The 23132-nt window shown below is 34.9% G+C and overlaps 1 protein-coding gene across 1 annotated transcript; it reads right to left on the bottom strand.

Moving 5' to 3' along the window:
* Positions 1 to 8530: 8530 nt before the first annotated feature.
* ODAM (odontogenic, ameloblast associated) lies at positions 8531 to 16596 on the bottom strand. Its single transcript, XM_015539666.1, has 10 exons — positions 16546 to 16596; positions 16416 to 16457; positions 15838 to 15885; positions 15061 to 15294; positions 13676 to 13723; positions 11297 to 11401; positions 10441 to 10488; positions 9365 to 9436; positions 8790 to 8936; positions 8531 to 8560 (listed from the first exon to the last, which is right to left on the bottom strand). Exons 1-10 carry the CDS (start codon positions 16594 to 16596, stop codon positions 8531 to 8533), a joined length of 825 nt encoding a protein of 274 aa, XP_015395152.1.
* Positions 16597 to 23132: the final 6536 nt, after the last annotated feature.

Here is a 23132-nt window from a genome sequence, read left to right on the forward strand (position 1 = left end):
TGAGAAAGAATGAAATATGGCCATTTGTAGCAATGTGGATGGAACTGGAGAGTGTTAGGTTAAGTGAAATAAGTCATACAGAGAAAGACAGACACCATATGTTTTCACTCTTATGTGGATCCTGAGAAACTTAACAGAAGTCTATGAGGGAGGGGAAGAAAAAAAAGAGGTTAGAGAGGGAGACAGCCAAAGCATAAGTGACTCTTAAAAACTGAGAACAAACTGAGGGTTGATGGGGGGGTGGGAGGGAGGGGAGGGTGGGTGATGGGTATTGAGGAGGGCACCTGTTGGGATGAGCACTGGGCGTTGAATGGAAACCAATTTGACAATAAATTTCATATTAAAGTAAAATAAAATAAAATGTTTACATAAGAATAAAAGAAATGTTTAGTATCAGTGATCTAAGCTAGAGGTTGGCAAATTCTAGCCTGAGAGTCAAATGTAGACCATGCTTATTTTTGTAAATAAGGTTTAATTGGAACACAACTATACCCATTCATTGACATAACATCTAAAACCAATGTAAGAAGAAACAAAAATTGAGACAACCTATATTTAATGAAGTATAATTAAAATACTCCCCCCAAGAAAGCTCTGGGCCCAAGTGACTTTACTGGTGAGTGCTATCAAACATTTAAAGAAGAAATAATATTAGTAGCACACAGACTCACTTAGGAAGATCAGAGCATTTCTCAACTCATGTTATAAAACCAGAAAAACCCCAATATAAAAACTGCCAAGGATATTATAAGAAAAGAAAATCGCCGACTAATAGCATTCATGAACACAGATGTTAAAATCATTCATATAATATTAATGAATCAAACCCAGTGATGAGTGGAAAAAGCCCTCGTAAAGGCCTGAGAAAAAAGGGAAAACATTTTAGATTTCTTTCTAAAGCAGCATGGCTGTATATAAACTTTGTTTAAACCAAAAGCCTGATTTATGTCCCACCAAGCATACATTGCACACCTGTTTTGTAAATAAGCAGCCTAAAGGAAAACCATCTAGTCTTTAAGATATATATTTTTTTAATTTAATTTTTATTTTTTAATATATGAAATTTACTGTCAAATTGGTTTCCATACAACACCCAGTGCTCATCCCAAAAGGTGCCGTCCTCAATACCCATCACCCACCCTGCCCTCCCTCCCACCCCCCATCAACCCTCAGTTTGTTCTCAGTTTTTAACAGTCTCTTATGCTTTGGCTCTCTCCCACTGTAACCTCTTTTTTTTTTTTTTTTTTTTCCTTTTTTTTTCCTTTTTTCTTTTTTTTCCTTCCCCTCCCCCATGTAGTCTTTAAGATATTGATCCATGTTCCTGCTCCTTGCATTTCTTGAAGTTAAATACTTATTATTCTTACCTATATGTTAATCTATAATCTTTTGAACTTCTACAAGATGTAAGAAAGTATATAGCCCTGTAAAAACTGTTCATTTTCTGAGCACTTTCTTCCCTATGAACAGCATGTTTCCTGGGTACCTGTCCTAACTTAGGCTCAGATAAAGCTCTCTTACTTTAGGATTCTAAAGGTTTATGCATTTTGTGTTGATATCAGCAATATTTTAAAAAGATAATGCATTACAACAAATTGGCATTTATTTTTTTAAGCGTGGAAGTTGATTCAACATTAAAAAATTAAACAATGTAATTCACTACATAACCAAATCAAAGGGAAAATTCATATTATTATTTCAGTGAACACAGAGAAGTCATGTGACAGAAGTCAGCTAAAGATTCATTAAAAAAAAAAAATTCTCACCAATCTGGAAATAAACGGGATTTTCACAATCTGATAAAGGTAATTTGTGGAAAGTGCACAGATGACATCATACTTAGTTGTGAAATAATAAATGTTTTCTTCCTAAAAAAGGGACAGTGGAAACATGCCCATTTTTATTCCTTCTAATCACCATTACAGTGGATACCCTAGTCAGTTTAACAGGGTAAGAAAATGAATTACAAACATATAAATTGAATAGAAACAAGTGAAATTATTTTTATTTCCAGAAAATATTATTTTTTAGGTAGAAATGATATGGAATCCTCAAGTACCTATGGAAACTAATAAATATATTTAGTGAGATCTTATCATACAAGTACAATGTATAAAAATCAACTGTATTTCTATATACTAAAAATGGAAAGTGAAATTTAAAAACATAAAATACTTAGAAATAAATTTAACAAATTTGGAAGACCTCTACATTGAAAGCCACAATATACTTAAGAGATAAACTTAAAAAGGGGTCCTGGGTGGTTCAGTCAGGTAAGCATCTGACTCTTGATTTCTGCTCCGGTCATGATCTCACGGTTCATGAGTTCAAGCCCTGCATTGGGCTCTGTGCTGACAGTGCAGAGTCCATTTGGGATTCTTTCTCTCTCCCTCCCTTTCTTCCCCTCTCATGTTCTCTCTCACTCTCTCTCTCAAAATAAATAAACTTAAAAAAAGATACAAACTAAAAAAGACCTAAGTAAATATATATCATGTTCATGAATTGAAACACTCAATATTGTTAAGATATCAAGTCTTTACTAATTGATCTAGAAGTTAAGTACCATCCCATTAAAACTTGAGGAGAGTAGAAATTGGCAAACTGATTCTAAAATTTATACAGAAATGCAAAAGATATAAAGTTATAGTAACCAAGACCATGTGGTATTGATGCAAAAGCAGAAAAACACTTAAATAGAATAGATTATAATCCAAAGACAGATGCAGATAAAGTCAATTGATTTTCAATAAAGATTCCAAGGCAACTCAATTAGAAAATGATAGTCTTTTAAACAAATGATGCTAGTGTAACATAAACTAGGTATCTGTGTGGAAAAAAATTTTTCTTGCCCTATCTTCAGACTGTACATAAAAATTAATAGCTATAGAACTAAATAATGTAAAAGCTAAATCATTAAAAAAATCTTTAAGAAAACATAGGAACATATATTCATTACTTTGGAGTAGGCGAAGATTTTTTTAATAGGACACAAGAGGTACTAATCTTCCAAAAAATGACAAATCGAACTACATCAAAATAAAAAAAAAGTGTTTTTAAGAAACTCCATTAAGAAATGAAAAGAACAAGATACACAATGGGAAAAGTATTCAAAATACATTTATTTGACCCATAATTTATTAAAAACTCTTACAATTCAATCATAAATGACAGAAGATTTGATTATAGTTTTTGGAAATGAAGAAAAATAAATGCCCAGTTAGCATAGAAAAACTGTATTAGTCATCAGGCAAACACAAATTAAAACCATGAGATGCTGCTTTATGCTTGTTAGAATAGGTAATGTTAAAAAGACAATTTTGAACTATTTCATATATTTGACTAGCTATACACTAAACTATTTAATAGATTAGGCTGAGATATAGGTGTAGGAGTCAGTGGTTATTTATAAATGTTTTCTAAAGTCAAAAAAATAATCACAACGATGTCCATGCAGCAATTTTTGAGAAAGAGAAGGGGATGGAGGTCAAACTTTTGAAGGTTAACCTTTGAAGGGAGAGCAACTCATGAAATTGGTTAAAACACACACACACGCACACACACACAAATGATGATTGTAAATGTTGGCCAGAGGTAGAGGAACTGGAATTCTGATACATTGCTGATCAGAGTATAAAATGGTACAGCCACATTGGAAACTACTTATCAGTTACTTACCACATACACTTACCCTATGATTTTGCTTTCCTTCTTGTTATTTATCAAAGAGAAAGAAAATGTGTGTTCATGATAGAATTTGTGTAAGAACATTCATAGCAGCTTTATTTGTAATAGTCAGTAATTGGAAACAACCCAATGTTCTTCAGTAGGAGAATGAATAAAGAACCTGCTACATTCATACAATGTAATACGCAGCTGAAGCAATAACATGGATGAATGACAAAAGCATTATATTGAGTAAAGGTTTCAGATACAAAAGAATATCTAGTATATGATTCAATGTATATACAGTTCCAGAATAGGCAAATATAGATAGATAGATAGATAGATAGATAGAAAGAAAACAAATTTTAAAGTAGTAGCCTAGCATGAGAGTGGGAGACTAGATTGACTGGAAAAGAGCAGGAAGGACTTTCTAGGGGTGATAGAAATGTTCCGTGTCTTGATAGGGGTGGTGGCTACAAGGTACATACATTTATGTATGTACATATAAATATATGTGTCTGGGAATAAAACTCATCAAACCCACATACTTAAAATCTATACATTTAAAAGTGATACTAGACTATGATGATAGATTGGATATGGGTTATGGGTATAACGTTGAAAATGGGGTCATGTATGAATTCTCTATTTCAGTCTTGAACTAATGCTGCTGTAGTACATTTAGATAGGAAGCAACCAATGGAAAAAGGAGAAAGTTGGTAGGGAAAGTTTTGATGAACATTGGAAACCATTCCCTATGAATTCATGGTATGATATGTGTTAAAAAAAAAAAAAGACCTCAAGACTGTAAAAATGTTTCTCTTAATTGAAGTGTGATGTCCCCTCCCCCCCCCAAATATTTAAAGCAAGCAAGAAAACAAACAAACAAACAAGACCATTGTGAATTATAAAATCTAAGCAGAACTGATTTTGGACAAATTATTCTATGTAGAATTTTTCTGTTCAAATCAGTACAAAGTGAATTGGTTGAGCTGCTTCTCTGCTTCACTTTTTTTTCACTGGCCTGGGATGGGGAGATTGGGATAGTAGGGTTTAAACAAACAAACAAGCAAGCAAAGTATAGTTTTTTGCTTGTATTCTGGTGATATTTCCATTAACTATAACTTCTTCTTTGATAACAAAAAGGTATAGTTTAAAGCTCTTTTATGCAGTACTTTGAAAATGTAGAATATTTTATTGATAGCAAGTCTATTATTTAGATTTTCAAACATAGTTGTTGCTCATGAATACCTTAATATGACTTAACATCTTCCTGAAACAGATTGGATACTGAACAGTCACAGATTAGGGAATTTATTTTTTAAGCTAAGTCACTAAATTGGATCTGTTAAAGCTATCCAGAGTAATAAGGTGCTGTTAATATTTCCTAGAATAAATAAATAATTTCAGCATGCTTAGCTTAATGTTAATGTCTTTATAAAAACATTCTCAGAGTAACTTAATGTTTAACATTGTATGATTTTATTTATGCAATACTTATCCATTGTATGCTTCCATCTGTTAATATTGTATTTATGTAATCCTCATATTTTTCACAATATTTATTACTGCAATCCCTGATTTGCAAATTCTTGATTTTCATTTGATGCTTAGAGTTTTGCCATTTTCCCTGAATTCTGCTTCTCCTCACTGTGCCCTTGAACACAGTAGCTATGTTGTGCTTGTCTCTGCTCTTTAGTCTCTGACCATCTCCTTTCTCCTCCTCCTTAATGAGAAGTTGAATGTGTGCTATGTTCCATAATGTTTTCTAAATAAACAGCATGAATTACCTCATGTAATTTTTCATGAACTCTTGGAATTTGGGGGCACAATGTTCCTAAGTGCTGAATACTGCTTTTATCAGACATCTGGATGTGTGAATCTCTAGGTCATGTCCAACATCAAGAGGTCAGTTACCTAGAATTACATTCATTCAATTCACTAATTTAGGGGAAAAGGATGAAATATAAGAGGAAAGTAGAGTAGGTGATTATTGGGTTGCTCTTCCATAGGTAAGTAGCAGTTTCCAGAGTCATAATGATATTAAATTCTGGAAAAGGTATGATTCTGGGATTTTTTTATCAGGTTTAAAGCCTAAGATACTAATCAAATTTGTTTGAAACCACCTAACACATAATAATCATTCATTCAGTCACTCATTTATACATTCAGATTTCTTTCTGTGTGCATATACTCACACACATCAACACACACCTACATACAAATATGTAAAGCATATTAAGTGTCAGTTCTCCTGTTTTCTCAGAATTTCAGCTGAAGCTCCAAAGCTGAGAAAATAAGTAAGAAGTCCTCCCATAATCACAGGTGAAAGGGGGAAAATTAGTATTTTCTGAGTACAGTAAAACCTTGGATTGTGAGTAACTTGTTCTTCAAGTATTCTGCAAGACTAGAAAACATTTCTAATAAATTTTGACTTGATAAACGAGCGATGTCTTGCAATACTAGTAGCACGTGACAGCTAACCTCACATGGTCACAACTGAGCCAATGGTTCTTGAAATTCGCTTTGATATACAAGTGCTTTGGATTATAAGCATGTTTCTGGAACAAATTATGCATACCAACCAAAGTTTTACAACGTATTTTGTATGGCCAGCTATCTTAATTATGTTATTTCATGTACTTCCTTCAGAAGTTCTGAAAGATAAGTATTGTTATCTATGTTTTACACCTGAGAAAACAAATTTCAGGTTAAGTGACTTGCCAAAGGCTCAAAACTACATTGAGAGCCAGATCTGATGGAATCCAAAATCTGTGCTCTAGTTTTTACAGGATGCTGCCTCCTCAAAGCCGCCATACGTCTTCCTAGGGAGCTACCCTTTTAGGTGATGACATCCACCTCTCTATGTAGCTGTGTCTTACGGGGAGTGTGCACTTCATGATATCTGCCACTAAATAATTTTGATTCTAAGCGGAAGTGCATCAGAGGGAGTCTAGCTGAATGGGCCTGGGGGTAACAATGAGATGATATGTCAAAGACAGGTACACACTTTAGGTCGTTAGTCACAATCACCACACTCACAAATCCAATGACAGTGTATCTTTATTCTCATTTTCCAGAGCTATTCTTTATCAATGAAATCAATGATCTAGTTGATTCAGTGATACTAGCTTCATTCTCATTCTTGTGACTTTCTAGATTATGCAATGATAGGATATTTGAAAAGAAATATAATTTTGTAAAGACGGGACTTATTAAATGATTGTATTATTTTCTATGACTTACTTAAAGAGTGCAATGCTATTTGTAAGTAAAAAGAAATTCAAGAGAAGAGTTTTTCATATATTTCAAAGAACTGGTATTAGCATTGAGAAAGCAAATAGCCTAAAGTGATATCCGAGGCACCGCCACTTCTTTTTCTCTGAAAAATAAGATAGGAGTATATTTTAATACCGGAGTGCTGATGCATAGGGGCACTTGTACCCCAATGTTTACAGCAGCACTTTCAACAATAGCCATATTATGGAAAGAGCCTAAATGTCCATCAACTGATGAATGGATAAAGAAGAGGTGGTTTATATATACAATGGAATACTACTTGGCAGTGAGAAAGAATGAAATCTGGCCGTTTGTAGCAACGTGGATGTAACTGAAGAGTATTATGCTAAGTGAAATAAGTCAGTCAGAGAAAGAGAGATACCATATGTTTTTACTCAAATGTGGATCTTGAGAAACTTTAACAGAAGACCATGGGGGAGGCGAAGGGGAAAAAAGTTACACAGAGGGATGGAGGCAAACCATAAGAGACTCTTAAATACTGAGAACAAACTAAGGATTGATGGGGAGTGGGGGAGAGGGGAAAATGGGTGATGGGCATTGAGGAGCGCACCTATTGGGATGAGCACTGGGTGTTGTATGGAAACCAATTTGACAATAAATTATATAAAAAAGGAGTATATTTTAATACCAATAGACTGTTTTATGTAATATTTTCTAGATATTTTCCAAAATGCTTAACAAAAAGTTAGAAAACTTAACCTCTGGCACTGTTGTCACCTAGAGTAAAGGTCACACTATACTGAAATATTTTAGTATTTCTGATTAAATAACTTGAATTGAGTTGCATTATACAAAATGTCACATTATAAAAGTGACTTTTCTAAAGAGGTGCTAAACTATTCAATTCTGGTTGGATTTTTGTAGATTTTTTTTCAACTGAAGAATGCTAAGTATTCATTTTCATAGAAGGAGGAATCAGAAAAGACTCTTAGCAGGGAGGAGATTTCAAAAAAACCTTTGCCTTTTACTTTTCCCTTGAGGCCAGATTGTTTGCCTTTTAGTGTCTGCTCTTTATTTCTTGGTGCCATTCCAGCTTGCCCTTCTATCAAACACCCATGAGCCTCGGTCAACCAAGCCCATTAGGACAGGTAATTAATTAAGGTTATATTTGATAGAAAAGTCATGGAATTTTTAATTTCCATGAGATTGTGCAATTTTTTTTAACCCTTGGAGACTTTATTTCATTCCAAGCCAACACAGATGTATTGGCAAAGTTACTTCTACCTTGCAAAGCAAAGTGATGATTTAGGAGAACTGATTCTATATTGTGTTTGTAGAATGTCTTTTACACATTTACTACCTATGTTTTCAGAGTTAATACCAAACATATAGCATAGGCATACATGATTCTCAAAAATTTATTTTTATTTTAAAAAACATTGCTAAAGTCCCCCAAATTATTAGCTTTGCAGGACTATCTAAACACTAACTTCCCCCCTTTTGGTAAGACCTCTTCATTAGTTCCCCTGACAGTTTTTTGTTTCTCTTTTAATTTAGGGTATGTCATGGTATTTAATGCATGCCTCTTGGCAAATACTTACCAAAAACTCTGAACGATTAGGACACCATCTTATGGTTCCTTTCGGTAATCAGTATTGGCCTAGTGAGAAAAGGACATTCACAAGAAGTTCTTATTAAATAAAAATTAAATTGTATTCTAATTAATTGATTATGAATAATCAATTATTGGCCTCCCTATTCAAGGTAAAGACCACATATTTTACTATATCATTACCTCTCTCATTATTTCCATGACTAAGTCCTATAAACATTAACTTTATATTTTCTATTAGATAACAATTTCTTACATAAAATGGATCTTTGTTTACCTTCTTTTCCATCACCTGGGGGGTAATAGTTGGGTCTATAGCAGGAGCAAAATAATTTGTAGTGCTGGGTTTTTGTGAAGTAGAAGGAATGAAAAGTCCTCTGTTGGCATGCTTAAAGTTTATCATTTCTTTTTGTGCTCCTGCTGGCTATGAAGAATTAGAAAGAAAACTAAGTGGTTACCGGTTCAAGTATGAGGTCAAAATTGGGAAGAATATAAAGCAATAGGATTGAGATGCAAGGGATGCAAAGGATTGAGAAGTAAATGACTTCATTGGTTTTCTAGGTTATAATCTATCATAGAAAGACTATAAATAAATACCAGCAAACATGGATGTCTCTTGATACCTGATTTTAAGTGAGTGTACCTAGGAGTGTATCTTATATAGAGTAGTAAATATTTGGTAATCTGCATAAATTGAATCTTGACTGGCATAAGATTATGGGTGGAAAGAGGAATAATTGTTGATGGAAAAATAATAATAAAGTTTTCATTAAAATGCACAATAGTGCGGGAACCTGTAGGTTGTCAGTTGCTGATTTCTGGTAGGTAGCACAGTGTGGTGAGGAATCTTACCATCACAACAGTTTCAGAAGCTGTGTCTGTGAAGGGATCTAAGGCTAGTTGCTGCTGGACTCCCGGTATAACCTGAAAAATTGGAAAGTTTTTAAAAAGCCTAAATTTTTCATCTATAAAATAGTGGTTTTACATTCAAGGCAGTTAACACACGTCTCAACTTCTTTAATTTCAGTTTCTTAAAAACAAACATAATCATTTAGATTCGAGAAAGAGAAAAGTAACTTGTGACATGGGACATACAACTCTGCTTGTGTTGTTAGGAGCTTGCTGGACATTCTCTGCTGGGCTCTGGTGTTCTGTTGAATATTAACAACCCTGCAGAATACCAACATCAGACAAGGTCATGTCTGAACATGATGAAGAACAACAAAAACAAGATCACTCTGTAATTTTGTGTAAAGCAAGGTCACCATGCTAGCCACAAAAATACCAGGTATCCTCATATCCTGGATAATCTGAGTAACTCTTCTTTTTTTTATGAATCATAGCCTTTGCCTTGCTTTGTTGTTCTTATCTTCTAGGTAAGAATTGTTTAATTAACCAGTTGTAGAACTATCAATCATTTCTTGAGAATACCGAATTCAGAGTGAACCATTACTTCCTGAAGTCTCCCCAAAATCACCTGACAGAAGCCTAGAAGAGTCACCTTCCTATTAAGACACCCCCAGGGGTGCCTGACTGATTCAGTTGGTTAAGTGTCCAACTTTTGATCTCAGCTCAGGTCATGATCTCATGGTTTATGGCATGGAGCCCCATGTAGGGCTCTGCACTGACAGCACAGAGCTTGGGATTCTCTCCCCCTCCCTCTCTGCCCCATCCTGCTCATGTGCTCTCTTTCTCTCTCTCAAAATAAAGAAATAAACTTAAAAAAAGATTTATTAAGAAAAAAAGACACCCAGAGTTCCCTATGTGTGTCCTCCGCTGTTGCAATGAGTAGATAAATCTAATTTTGTTCAACTATGGTGGTGTTCCTGATGGGTTTTGGATGAAGGGCACTGATGGATTTAATAGGTCATGAAGCAAGTCATTTGAAAAGTTAGTTTTGTTTTTAAAGAAAAATATGCATTACTTACAGGTTCTACTTGTACTGGAATATATCCAAATTGGGTATAGAATGGCATCTGTCAGATTTTTGGAAAATGTGTTAGATTTGTTGTATGATTTTGTCATAATTTTATAATAAATGATGACTTAAAATTATATATAATATTGTATTATATTATAATTATATTACATACTTTTTAAATAAAAGTTCATATCTTCTAGGTGATAAAAATTGATAAATTGCCAAGCATCTTTTTAATACTGTATTATTCCTAGCTTAAAATTTCCCCTTTCTCTCTAAATTAACACATCTCAGAATTACTACTACCAGTCTCTTAAAGCATAATTTTCAGTTTTCTCTAATTTAGTTTTAGAGTGGTGATAAACTACTAAAAATTTCCCCCATTCTAACTAAAAGAAATCTAGTTATGTATGTGCCACCTGGAATTACATTAGAATTCCAAAAATGTATTGCAGGGCCACAAAGCTCAATATAAAGTTATCTAATTGTACCTAGTGATCCTAGGTGCCGTCTGTCATGGGGGATATTTATTTATTTATTTTTTAATAATAGCCACATGTAAATATGACAAGAGGGATGCTGGTAACTTTCAAAAAATTAGAAGATTTTTTCCAAGATGATGCAACCTTTGGCCTCTGATTTTACTGAAGTCCACTCCCTGACTTCGTTCTTTTTAAAATTCAGCTTCGAGCACTTCCATCTTAGTGATATGTTAGGAGAATGCACTGTATCTTTTTGTCACCATCAGTCTAGGCTGTTGACTTTTGCAGTAAATATACTCAGATATTCTCTTCTCTGAAAATTTACTATAACTTCTCTATTCTCAGGAGGAACTAGTCAGATTACAATTAACTAGTAGTTACCTGCTCCTCAAATTGCTGCTGTCCTGTTTGTGGAGGTGACTGTGTGGCTGTCTGTTGAGGTTGTTCCCAAGGTAGGAGCATGTAGACTGGATAGTACTGAAACATCTATTTGTAAACAGAAAAGTACATAAGAGCTTCCATTAGATCCACATAGGTCTTTAAAAAAGTCTTCTAGGGGTGCCTGGGTGGCTTGGTCGGTTAAGCGTCCGACTTCGGCTCAGGTCATAATCTCACGGTCCGAGAGTTCAAGCCCCACGTTGGGCTCTTTCTGACAGCCCAGAGCCTGGAGCCCATTTCAGATTCTGTGTCTCCCTCTCTCTCTGCCCCTCCCCTGTTCATGCTCTGTCTCTCTCTGTCTCAAAAATAAATAAACGTTAAAAAAAAAAAAGTCTTCTAATGTCAATATTGTTTTACAGCTGATATATATATATATATATATATGCATAAAGTAGTCCTTCTTTAAGCACATATATGCATATATGCATAAAGTAGTCCTTCTCAGACTTTAGAAATAACTCATATTACACATGATGCTGGACTTTAAGATTGCACTTAACAGAAGACCATGGGGGAGGGAAAGGGAAAAAAAAAAAGTTAGAGAGGGAGAGAGCCAAAGCATAAGAGACTCTTAGAAACTGAGAATAAACTGAGGGTTGATGGGAGGTTGGAGGGAGGGGAGGGTTGGTGATGGGCATTGAGGAGGGCACCTGTGGGGATGAGCACTGGGTGTTGTATGGAAACCAATTTGACAATAAATTTCATATTAAAAAAAAAAAAGACTGCTTGGTCAAACACATTAAGGAAGTAGTAAAATAACAAGATTTTCAAAAATGGCACCTTGGGCCTTACATAAAAACTGTAGATTTTATATACAGACATCATGTACAAATTACTTTGCGAATATCTAAGAAGAGAATAGTTTAGCAGCATTTTCCCTGTTTTGTGAGAATCACTATTCTGCAGGATATGGTATTAGAAGTTCTATGATAAGGGACGAATTCTCAAGAATGTTTTGCTTTAATAATTGCCATTTTGAGACAATCCTTATGCATTTTTAGAATATTGGGCAACCCAGAAATAGACAAGGAAATGCTTTAACTGCAAGTTTAACATGCCACACATTATCATGTATTGGCTTCCATTTATAGCTGTGTGTGTCTACACATGTATATTTGTTTACAGAAAATGGGGACCTTAGTATGTACATAGAGTTTAGTATGCTGTTTTGTTTCCTTGCATAATTAAATAAGAGACAATAATAGATATAAGAGTTAAAAAACAACAACAAGTGTAGTTTGAGAAGTACATTTTATGCAGTGGTTCTTACTTTTGGCTATGAGTTAAAATCACCTATTTAGCATTTTAACAGATAATCATACTTGGGATCTACTCATCAGGTCTTGATTCATTAGGTGTGGGCAGGGTCTGGGCATTTGTAATTTTGAAAATTACAGAGGGTGGAGAGCCACTGGTTTAGTGGTTAAAAGAAGGATGAAGAATTATATTCCCAGTCATCTATTTACTTCCATTAGGATTGGGAATTTAATCTCATTAAGACTTAGTTTCCTGATCCTTAAAATGAAGCAGTTTCACTTACCAAGTATAGAATGAGGTAATGTCTAGAAGTAACTTTTATTTTATGATAAGGGTGGGACAAAATTACATAATTATGATTACATGGGAGCCAAGTGGTGTAACTTTTGATGAAATGGTCAGTTTTCTGCTGGTGAATAATTTATCTATGTCCCTATTTCTTTGAACCTAGTTTATTATAAAATTAATTAAACTAATCTTAAGAGGGTTTTTCGTATTACTCTAATGATTATACTAGTTGGCATTCATTTTTTAAGATCTCTTATTTAATAGAAATCACCATTTGATTGTAATATGAAGTTAAATTGAAAATACACACAAGAACCTGGAAATATTTTGAGCAGAGTGCCATACTGCCAGATAACATGGTAAGCGTTTTTTATCTCTTCATCATATCATAATTTATCAATTTAACACATCTACCTCTAAAACAAAATTCAGGGTTGGAAAAAGTCAGCCTACAGTATTTTTTTAGTTCCCAAATGCCAGTACAAATGCCATGCAGAGGGAACGTGACTTACGGCTTGGTGAGCTCCTTTATTCCCAATACACTAATGCCCTGGAAACTCGGGAATCTCCTTAGCTGTTCTTCCTTCAGGAGTTATTATGTAAGCCTAAAATTAACAAACTGATGCAATCCCAGCAATGGTGGCACTAGACAGAGATAATTGTATAAGTTTCATAGCCCTGCTATAGGAGTCAGAGCTACAAATATAAAAGAAAGCATTAGGTGGAGAGTATATATAGCCATCTGTCTGTAGGAGTGACAGTATTCCATTTATTTACCTGTGCTTGCTCTTGAGGCATTTTGAAGGAGAACACATAGGGCATAACCTGCCGAAAAAAGGTATAAAAAATTATACTTGACTTTTGAAAATATATTTTAAAAATATTTTTTAATGATTATTTTTGAAAGAGAGAGAGAGACAGAGTGCAAGTGGGGGAGGGGGGGGAGAGAGAGGGAGACATAGAATCCAAAGCAAGCTCCAGGCTCTGAGCTATCAGCACAGAGCCTGATGGGTGCGAACTCACAAACCAGGAGATCATGACCTGAGCAGAAGTTGGATGCTTAACTGACTGAGCTAACCAGGTGCACTTAAAGATATATTTTTTAGATGTTTACTTATTTATTTTGAGAGAGAGAGAGAAAGAGAGAGAGAGAGAGAGAGAGAGAGAGAGAGAGGATGCACACTTGTGAGCGGACACACATGAGCAGAGGAGGGGCATAGAGAGAGAGATTGAGAGAGAATCCCAAGCAGACTCTGTGCTGTAGTGTACAGCCAGATGCAGGACTCAGTCCCACAAACCATGAGATCATGACCTGAGCCAGAATCAAGATTCAGATGTTTGAGGCTCCTGGGTAGCTAAGTCGGTTAGGTGGCCAACTTTGGCTCAGGTCATAATCTCATGCTTGGTGAGTTCGAGGCCTGCATCAGGCTCTGTGCTGACTGAAACTCAGAGCTTGCAGTCTGCTCTGGACTCTGTATCTCTCTCTTTCTCTGCCCTATCCTGCTCACACTGTCTCTCTCTCTCTCTCTCAAAATGAATAAAACATTAAAAAATGTCAGATGGTTAACCAACTGAGTCACCCAGGCACCCCTGTACTCGACTTTTTAACATAAAATTCTGGAGCTGTTTTTCTTAGACCTAGCCACTACATGTGTAATTTATATACAAGAATTCTGTGACAACAAAAGGGTATCTATTATGTGTATGTCATTAATGAAAATTGTTTCTTTTTTAAAGATGAAATTTCTCTAATTATCTTTTCTAAGACTTGTTTTATCACTTTTGATTTGTGACTGTGATATAATAGCTGATTTAAATAGCTTTTTTTTTCATGTGAGAAATCAGAAAAGATAGGGAAGTACTTCCAGTGATGGTAGAGAAAATTATGAGAAAGAATTCTCTCTCAGTAACCCCTGTCTTATTTTAAAGAACTCCTGTCTTGTTTTTTGTTTGTTTGTTTGGATTTTGTTTTTAAGAGATAGAGAATGAGCAGGGGAGAGAGAGAGATCATGACCTGAGCTGGAATCAAGAGTCAGACGTTTAATTGACTGAGTCACACAGGCACCCTGCTCCTGTCTTATTTTAAAGCTGATTCATAATTCATTTTCACATTCAAAGTGAGTTACCTCTCCAAAGAATAATATGGGAGAGGCTCTACTTACATGATTAGAGCCCTGTTGGGTCTGTGGTGATGTTTGAGGCTGTGAGGGGTCCAGCTGTCCCACCTGAGATCCCTGGGCAAAACTGACCCATCCTGGGAAAGGTGTCTGATTTGGGAACAGTCCAGCCAACCGGTCAAAAGCTGATAAAGAGAATTGGGAGAGCCCTGGAATTTGAGCTTGCTGCTGCTGTTGTAGAATCCCAGAGAAAGGAGGAATCCATGAATTAAATGGGCCCTGGGAGGACATGAAAGAAAGGAAGAATTTCTCTTTCATTTCAGAAAGAATTTAAAATCAGTCCTGAGCAAGAAAAGGACAAAATGTAAACGATTTCTGCAATTCTACTGCAGCATTATAAAAAAGGACAGCATTTTAGGACATTATGAGCTGTGCAAATAGCATGACCAATGCTGAATTCCCAGAGATCATAAAAAATATGGGGCAGAGTGAGGTGGATGAAGGGTATGGTTTCTGCAGTTGCCAGACTGGTTGTAAATCTTCTTCTTCAACTGAGTATGACTTTGTGTAAATAGTTAATTTAACTATCTCATAGTTGTGAGAATTTGTGTCTGGTATGTGTCAAGTTCTCAGTAAATAAATCTTAATCAGATTACAGCTTTTACTTTTGTCTTCAAACAAAGGTCATTAGAATATATGGGATGAATCCATAACCTTGATAATTGAGATTTCAGAAATGAAATCAGAAAACATTTTGTCCTCATACAAACTACTGTAAAAAAATGTCATAGGCAAATCTTCTTAGAATAATCAAAGAGGTACCTGAAACTGTAGTGGCTGAAGCTGAGCAGTATTAAGATTCAGAAGTAACTAGAAAAGGAAAGATAATATGAAAACCAGATTATTACACATGCTAAAACGATTAAGAACGATGTTTACTACAAATAAAGAACAAGTCAGAGCTGACTGATCCGTTTCCTGCTAGTGGTGTTTTCTCACTAAACTTATGCTAAATTACTGTGATTAGAGATTAGGATTTAACCACCTCTCCCCTGCTGTGTATAAACTTGCAAAACTTCAGCCCATTCCAGTGGGTTAGCCACTCACTTTATGCTCTTAAACTCCTATACACATCTGTATTAGGTGCTATTAGAATAAAAATATATATGACATACTATCTCTGCCTTTAAAGAGTTTACTGTCAAACAGGGGAGCAAAATGATATTCTAGAAATAACCTGGTACACCCAATAAACATCAGTATTGGAAATGTATTTGGATATAAGAGCTAATGGATAGGCATGCAGGGTAAATTAATGAAGGCTTTTATCTCTACTCTACTGGGTTTCCATAGAAAGAAACAACCAAGATGGAGAGATCGTTGTAAGTATTTCAACTAACCTCATTGCTGTTGCTTGCAGACATAAGGCGCTGTGGGATAAGCTAAAAAATAAACAACAAACAAATGGTGAAAGAAGGATTTGTTAAAGGTTCCCCACAATGGTTTTAGTTATACCATAAGATCACTTACTGGGGCTGACATTGTGGCTCCCAGAAGCCCAAGAAGAATTATAGTTTTCATTTTCAGATGAAATAGCTAGAAAATAAGTTGTAAAATTGACCTTTAAAGAGAACCTCTGTGTAAAAATCATGATAACAATAATTTGTTAGTATTGTTCCATCAGAGGAGTGGTTGGGTGAATTCTATAGTATTTACTTATATATTAGGATTTAAAATAAAAAAGGCATACTTATAAATATCTATAACAGACCTTATTCTTTTTCTCAGAGCAGCTCTTTATAAAAACCAGAATTGTTTGCTTCTCCTCTTAGCTTGACCAAATCGTTCATTTGGTGGCATGTGATGTAGTTGAATGAGTTAAAGAACAAGGTGGCATCCTCCCTTGCGATGTTTTGTACTTAAGGGGATGGGTCCTTCTGATCATGAGAGGCCCATCAGTAGGTCTTTATGATAAAGATAATTTTAATGTCTGTTTAATGTAGTAGTAAAAATACTACAATAAATATCTGACAATAGCAGTCTAATAACAGATAAAAGTTCATTTAAAAATCTAATGACATTAAAGTATCTTAAAACTAGGCAACTGAGTCAATATTTTTCTAATTTGGGGAAAGATTATCAAATAAAACTGTAATATTGATTTATAGTGTAACGCATGGAAGCATATTATATCTTGTCCTCCAGATGTAAAAACTCCTGCCCTAATTCAAATTACTGACCTACATAAGCATTTAGGGTGACCCTGGTAGTTTATTCTACAGGAGTTGACTGATTTGGGCCCTTAAAATTATGAAAGCAAATATTTTGGTATCTTACCTTAATCCTTTGCCTAAGAAGAGAAATCTAAACCCATGCAAGATCTGTGTTCTTTTTATCTTTCAGCTCTGCTGCTTGAAGCTTCTCTTAAATTTAAAAACCCATCTTTAGAAAAGAATGACCAATCATTTTTCAAAGGGACTAGTGATTTAGTGGGTTTCAGACAATGGCTTAGCTAATAACCACTTTCCTAATCATCAAGGTAGTACATGGGATTCCCACACTTTTAGTAATGTCCTTAAATTATCCTCTGACAAATGTTTCCCTGTGATCATTCCTAGCTTCTGCTTTGGTTATGACTACATCTTCTAGAATAATTTCATTCTGCTCCATTTATCATCTTAAAATGGATACAGTAATAGAGTAGCCTTTAGGCCTTTATTCAAGGATTACTGGGTGATTATTTTTTATTTCAAGAGTAAAATACAGAATTACTAGATGTAAGAGGTCTAAAAGATAAAAATCCAAAACCTACTCAGAGGCAGTTAAGATTCTCTGGTTCTTCAGTGTTGGACTGAGTAAATATGAACTAATTTTATTTAGGTTCAACCTTGAAAATATCAGTATATCTCCATTTACCTACAGAATGAAATCCTAAAATCATTACTAATTTCTATGTATCTATGACACATCTATGACCCATGTGATCATGTTGCTTGGAATAAGTAATTTAATAAATATGAAGCATGATGGCCTACATTTTAAAAATAAATGGTGAATGTTTTGTGTTTTAAAACATCCCTTTTGCTAAATATGATTTTAGCATTCAAAATACAACTGTTATGATCCATACTTCATTGTTACTTAAATTTTCTTCATAATGTGTTTTGCATTTGTCTTGTTTTTCTTTGCTGTTAGTATTGACCCTCTTCTAGTAGACAGTCCAAGATCATAAGCATTGCCATAATGTATTATCAGTTAATTTCCATTGGAAGAGTTCTTTTGCTAACTTAATCTTGAATAACTAATGGTAGCTATCATGCAGGAAAACAACATTATTACCTTTCAATGAATTTGTCTTTCTTAGCAGGATGAGACACTTCTTGAATTTGCATGGTTCATTAATGCTGAAAAATATGCCATTTTTTATATAGCCAAAAAAATAAAAAAAAAAAAAGAAAAGCTACAAGGGAAAAAAATAGTAAAGATAACAAGACCCCTTCCTTTACTAAAGCAGAGAAGCCACAACTAGGATTTTCTATCTGTTAGAAAGGAACTTTCCCAAGATTTACAAAAGTTTCCTTTTAGATTAGCCAAATATTTAGACTGCCCCAGATGTTGATGCAGATTTAACTAGAGCTTGGTGGTTAATGTAACCAGTTGTTGCCTGGAAAATCCAGTATTTGGGTGGGTGGGTGAACTAGATAGATGGCTCTAAATTGTCTGATGACATACTTCCAATTAATGACCTTGGTCTATTCTGAATATTGTCAAATTAAATTTAGTACACCATTAAGGTCTCAGTCTCAGAGGTTTTCTGTTGCATTGTTGGGGTCTTAGGCAGCTAACACTACTACCGAGCCAGAAAGTTGTCAGGGCCTAGCACTGGAAAAGTTAGGGACTGTATCACAGAGCCAAAATATAGTCAATGTAAAAATCAGCTTGATGATGAATAGTTTCAACTAGCTACATTCCTTAAATGTGAAGGCAGTTGGAAGGAAATTTCTGTTATTGTTTTCTTTTTGTTTTTATTTTCCACACTTGAGTATTCTAAAGCAAAGCAGTTGAAACTCTCCAGTTATACAACAAATTGAAGTAGAAAAGAGCAGGTTATACTTTCCTACCTGATACCTCCCTATATCATTGGTGGCAAAGTTATCTCTGGGCAGGAGGGAAAGTAGCAAGGGGTTCTCATTTAATTCTTACCACACCATAGTGTGGATATTGTCTGTGTCTCTTTTTTACATTGAGCTATGTTGAACTTATTCATTTTTTTTTGGTCCATTCACCCAGTAGCTCTTCCATTGACTTTGTGAAATAAATAGGTTCTTTTATTCAAAGAAGAAAAAGGTGATACACATCCAGAGCAATGTCAGTCTTTATGGATTAAGGTACAGGGACCTTAAGTTGAGGAAACCTTACAATGAGGATATCCTGAGCCAGAGATTGTGACTGTGACTTCATTACTTTGTTTTAGTTTGATGACCAGAACACCAGATACCCTTTTATTCAAATAAAAGTACAAAAACACACATCAGTGCCAAGTACATATGACTGTTGGATTATGTACCATTAAAATGATCCGTACCCTTACTCTGTTCCAATAACGTAGATGGTGAAGCACAAATAACAATGGCTTATATATTAGTCCTTTCAAAATGTTATCTCTGCTTTCCTTTCCCTTAAACCAACCTGAAAAATCAGTTAAGAGGTTGACAGAGAGCCATGGTGAAGTAAATCAGTATTCTGCACATCAAGAGAATAGAGTTTGAATTTTAGCACTGCTTATAATAAAATAATTTTCTTGTATTTGAGTTATAATTTTCTAGGAGCTTCTAATGACATATCAAGGTAAACAGGATACTTATATCATTGCCACATTTCAGTGAGAAAGCTGAGGCACAAGGTTCAGCAACTTCATTCATTCATTTATTCATACAACACACGTTTATTGTATAACTTCTATATCCATGTCCTTATTGGGTTTTGAGAGCTTAGTACTAATAAAACAGACATGATTTCTGCTTCATGGAAATTACTGTTAGTTTTCTACTATCAAAGGATTTCCAGAATAATGGCCAGTATACTGGTCTTTTGATTATTAATCAAGTAGTCTTTCCAAATCACCAAGCTGCCTAACCAGGGAGAAGAGAGACAGCACAATTCCAAAGATAATTAACAACAACAATAACAAAATAATAAATGATAAAAGTGAGTATTTTCATTTATTGCCAGAGTTGAATAATGAATCTCAGTTCAATCAAGGTAACTGGTGACTCTTAACAATTACTTCGTTATTAATTTGTACAGTAAATACAGAGGATAAGCAAGCTGTCAATCATATCTTTTCTATTACATAGTAGAGTGCTTACTTCTAACTTCTATGAGACCTTACTGAAGTGCCCCCTTCTGTTTAATAGTGTACATTACTGGATATTAATCATCACCTGCCCACTATGCCAATACATTCTAGCTTAATGGCTTTGGCTTGATAATATGAGTCTAAATTTATTATATTTCAGATTTATAGGTACAAGCATGTGAATTATGTCTATAAAATATAATTTCCAGGATTAACTTGTTCAGGAATAGAGATATTAAGAAAAATAAGGTTATATATACCTCCTCTTTTCAAAAAAGGGCCCAGGAGGTTCAAAGTAATTGAGAAGCCACTATACAATTAAGCTTGGGCTACAAAACTATCAACTGAGTGTAATTCCATAAAGTGTAGCCTGTAGAGCATTCTGTGGGAGGCACATTGTCTCAAACACACCCCATCCTGGTTTGGGCATAATCAACACTCGCCTTTTCTGAAAAGCACTTCTTTTGTCCTCTAACCTGAAATGGTTTCTTTTTCTGCTGAACTACTATCATATTTATTTGTGTCCTTTGCTCTTTGTAAATTTCAGACAACTACTTTCATGACCCATGTATCTGTTTCTTCTTTTTGTCTGGCACTAAACTGGTTTCTGTATGATAACTTCTCAGAAACAAACTCCATTTTAATAAAAATATTGTAGTTTTAGTAACTTGATTTAAGATTAGGGTCTTTGGGTGATTTCTGGCTTTTCCCCCCTGACATCTAGCCAAGCCCACACTGTGGTCATGGGGCTTCTTGTTAATGTTGCGGTCAAGGACAGTAGTCAGACCAGTCTGACTTAATTCTCCCTCAGAATTGTGTTGATTGTCTTCTTTTTCTATTTTGTTACATTAAGAGTGTATCTCCTTAACAAGATTTTATGCTTTCTGACAGCACTGGTATTTTATGGCTCCAAATTTTGCTGTCTTGTCTTCCTTTTTTCTTCTTCACTTCCTTTTCCTTGACTTCTTCTATATATTTACTCATTTCTTCTTTTGTCTCCTACTCCATTTATTTCCTTTTCTTCCACCTTTCCTGGTTTACAAACTGTCCAGTGATCTGACTCTTGCCTTGTTCCCCTACTTGACTGCTTCTCATGTCAGTCCTTGTTCACCAAGCTCCAGCAATGCTAGTTTTCTCTCTGAAGTTTGAACATGTAAAATCTATTCCTGCCTCAGGGCCTTAGTTGTTTTCTACACCCAGAATGCTGTCTCTTTGATCACTGAGGAGCCAGAGTCTTCTTATCATTCAGCTTAGGAGTCATCCTACAAAAGGATGTTCCCAGACTACCCAATCTAGAGAAGCCACCTCTGTCATATCACCCTACTTAAATTCTCTGCAAAGGCTGTATCACTGTTTCATAACTAATAATTTGCTTACTTATTTATTTATTCTTTTTAGTAGTATTAATAATTATTTGTTTTTATTTTTTACATTCCATTACTAGAATATAATTCCATTACAGCAGAATCTTTTTTTTTAACTTCTTTATCTCAGTGCCTAGAGTAGTGTCGGGCCCATAATAAATACTCAAGTATTTGTTGAACGATTGTATGAAAATTCTTATGACTTGGAAATTCCAAAGATACACTTACAGAGTGAGATTAAATGTTACTTACAGCACTGACAGATATGGAAAGTCATTGAAGTGTTTGATGAGGAGATATTATATTGTTTAATAAATTACTCTTCTTTCTAGAAATTTATTCGTTATATAGGCATATTATAATACAACAAAATTATTAATGCAGTGTCTTTCATATTCCAAACAAAAATTATACCTCTGGCTTGGTTTAAACACTTTTCTAATATAGAGTCTGTTACCTCATTTCTGGTGAACTTACATGAAGAGTTTGGTAGAAAAGAGTGGTCATTTGTAATTATGTGTTTCTCTATTAGTAATGTCTTAGTCCACACCTTAGCAATTTTAGAAGTGTCTGCTTTTTTTTTTTTTTTCCTGCTTGCTATTTGAACACCAAAAGGAGAACTGATATTTGTTGTTTGGAAAATGGCTCAGTGTCAAGTCTGATTGTAGAATTAAGGAAAGAAATTGGAGCTAAATTGTTAGACAGAAGGATTAGAAGTAGGAAAAAATCAGTATAAAATTTATGAAAAATAATGTTATAAATGGGAATTGTATGCTGGGGGTCACTCAACATAATAGACTCAGATTATGAAGACGAATATAGCTAAAAGTGCTGCTAGATATTATTCTGTCATTCTGCTCCACCTTGGATATAATTCTGTCTGAATTACCAGTGTTGGGTCAGTTGGTCACCCGTATTCACCTTACCCTGTCCTTTGGAATTATTGATGAAAAAAACTCTTCTTTAGTTTCTAACTCTTCTTTTTCAGAATCGTATTTGTCTCTGTAGTGGATGCTGTGATGTCCCAACCAGAGCCCCGTTCTGAAATGAAGGATTTATTGCCCTAGCTTCTGGGAGTGCTAACAGCAGTCAGCCTCTTCAAGATTTGCCTCTCCTGCCTCCCTCAAGGGCTTCTCTCTTCCCGGGCCAACAAACACCCTGTAACTAGTCCACTAAAGGCCAGGCCTCTTACCACCCAGATCCAGAATTCTGTATTGGGATTGACTAAAGCCTTTGTTGACACAGCAGCTGATCCTGCTTCCTTCTCCTCCATTCCATGGATGTTAAGTCTGAAGACTCTTAATAATTTTCCTGCATGTTAATCTCTACCTCAGACTGCTTTGGGGATCTCAACCTGAGACAGTCACCAAGTTGTTAATCATGGAAATATTACC

Source organism: Panthera tigris, chromosome B1 (genome assembly GCF_018350195.1).
Source record: "Panthera tigris isolate Pti1 chromosome B1, P.tigris_Pti1_mat1.1, whole genome shotgun sequence".
Taxonomy (NCBI): Eukaryota; Metazoa; Chordata; class Mammalia; order Carnivora; family Felidae; genus Panthera; species Panthera tigris.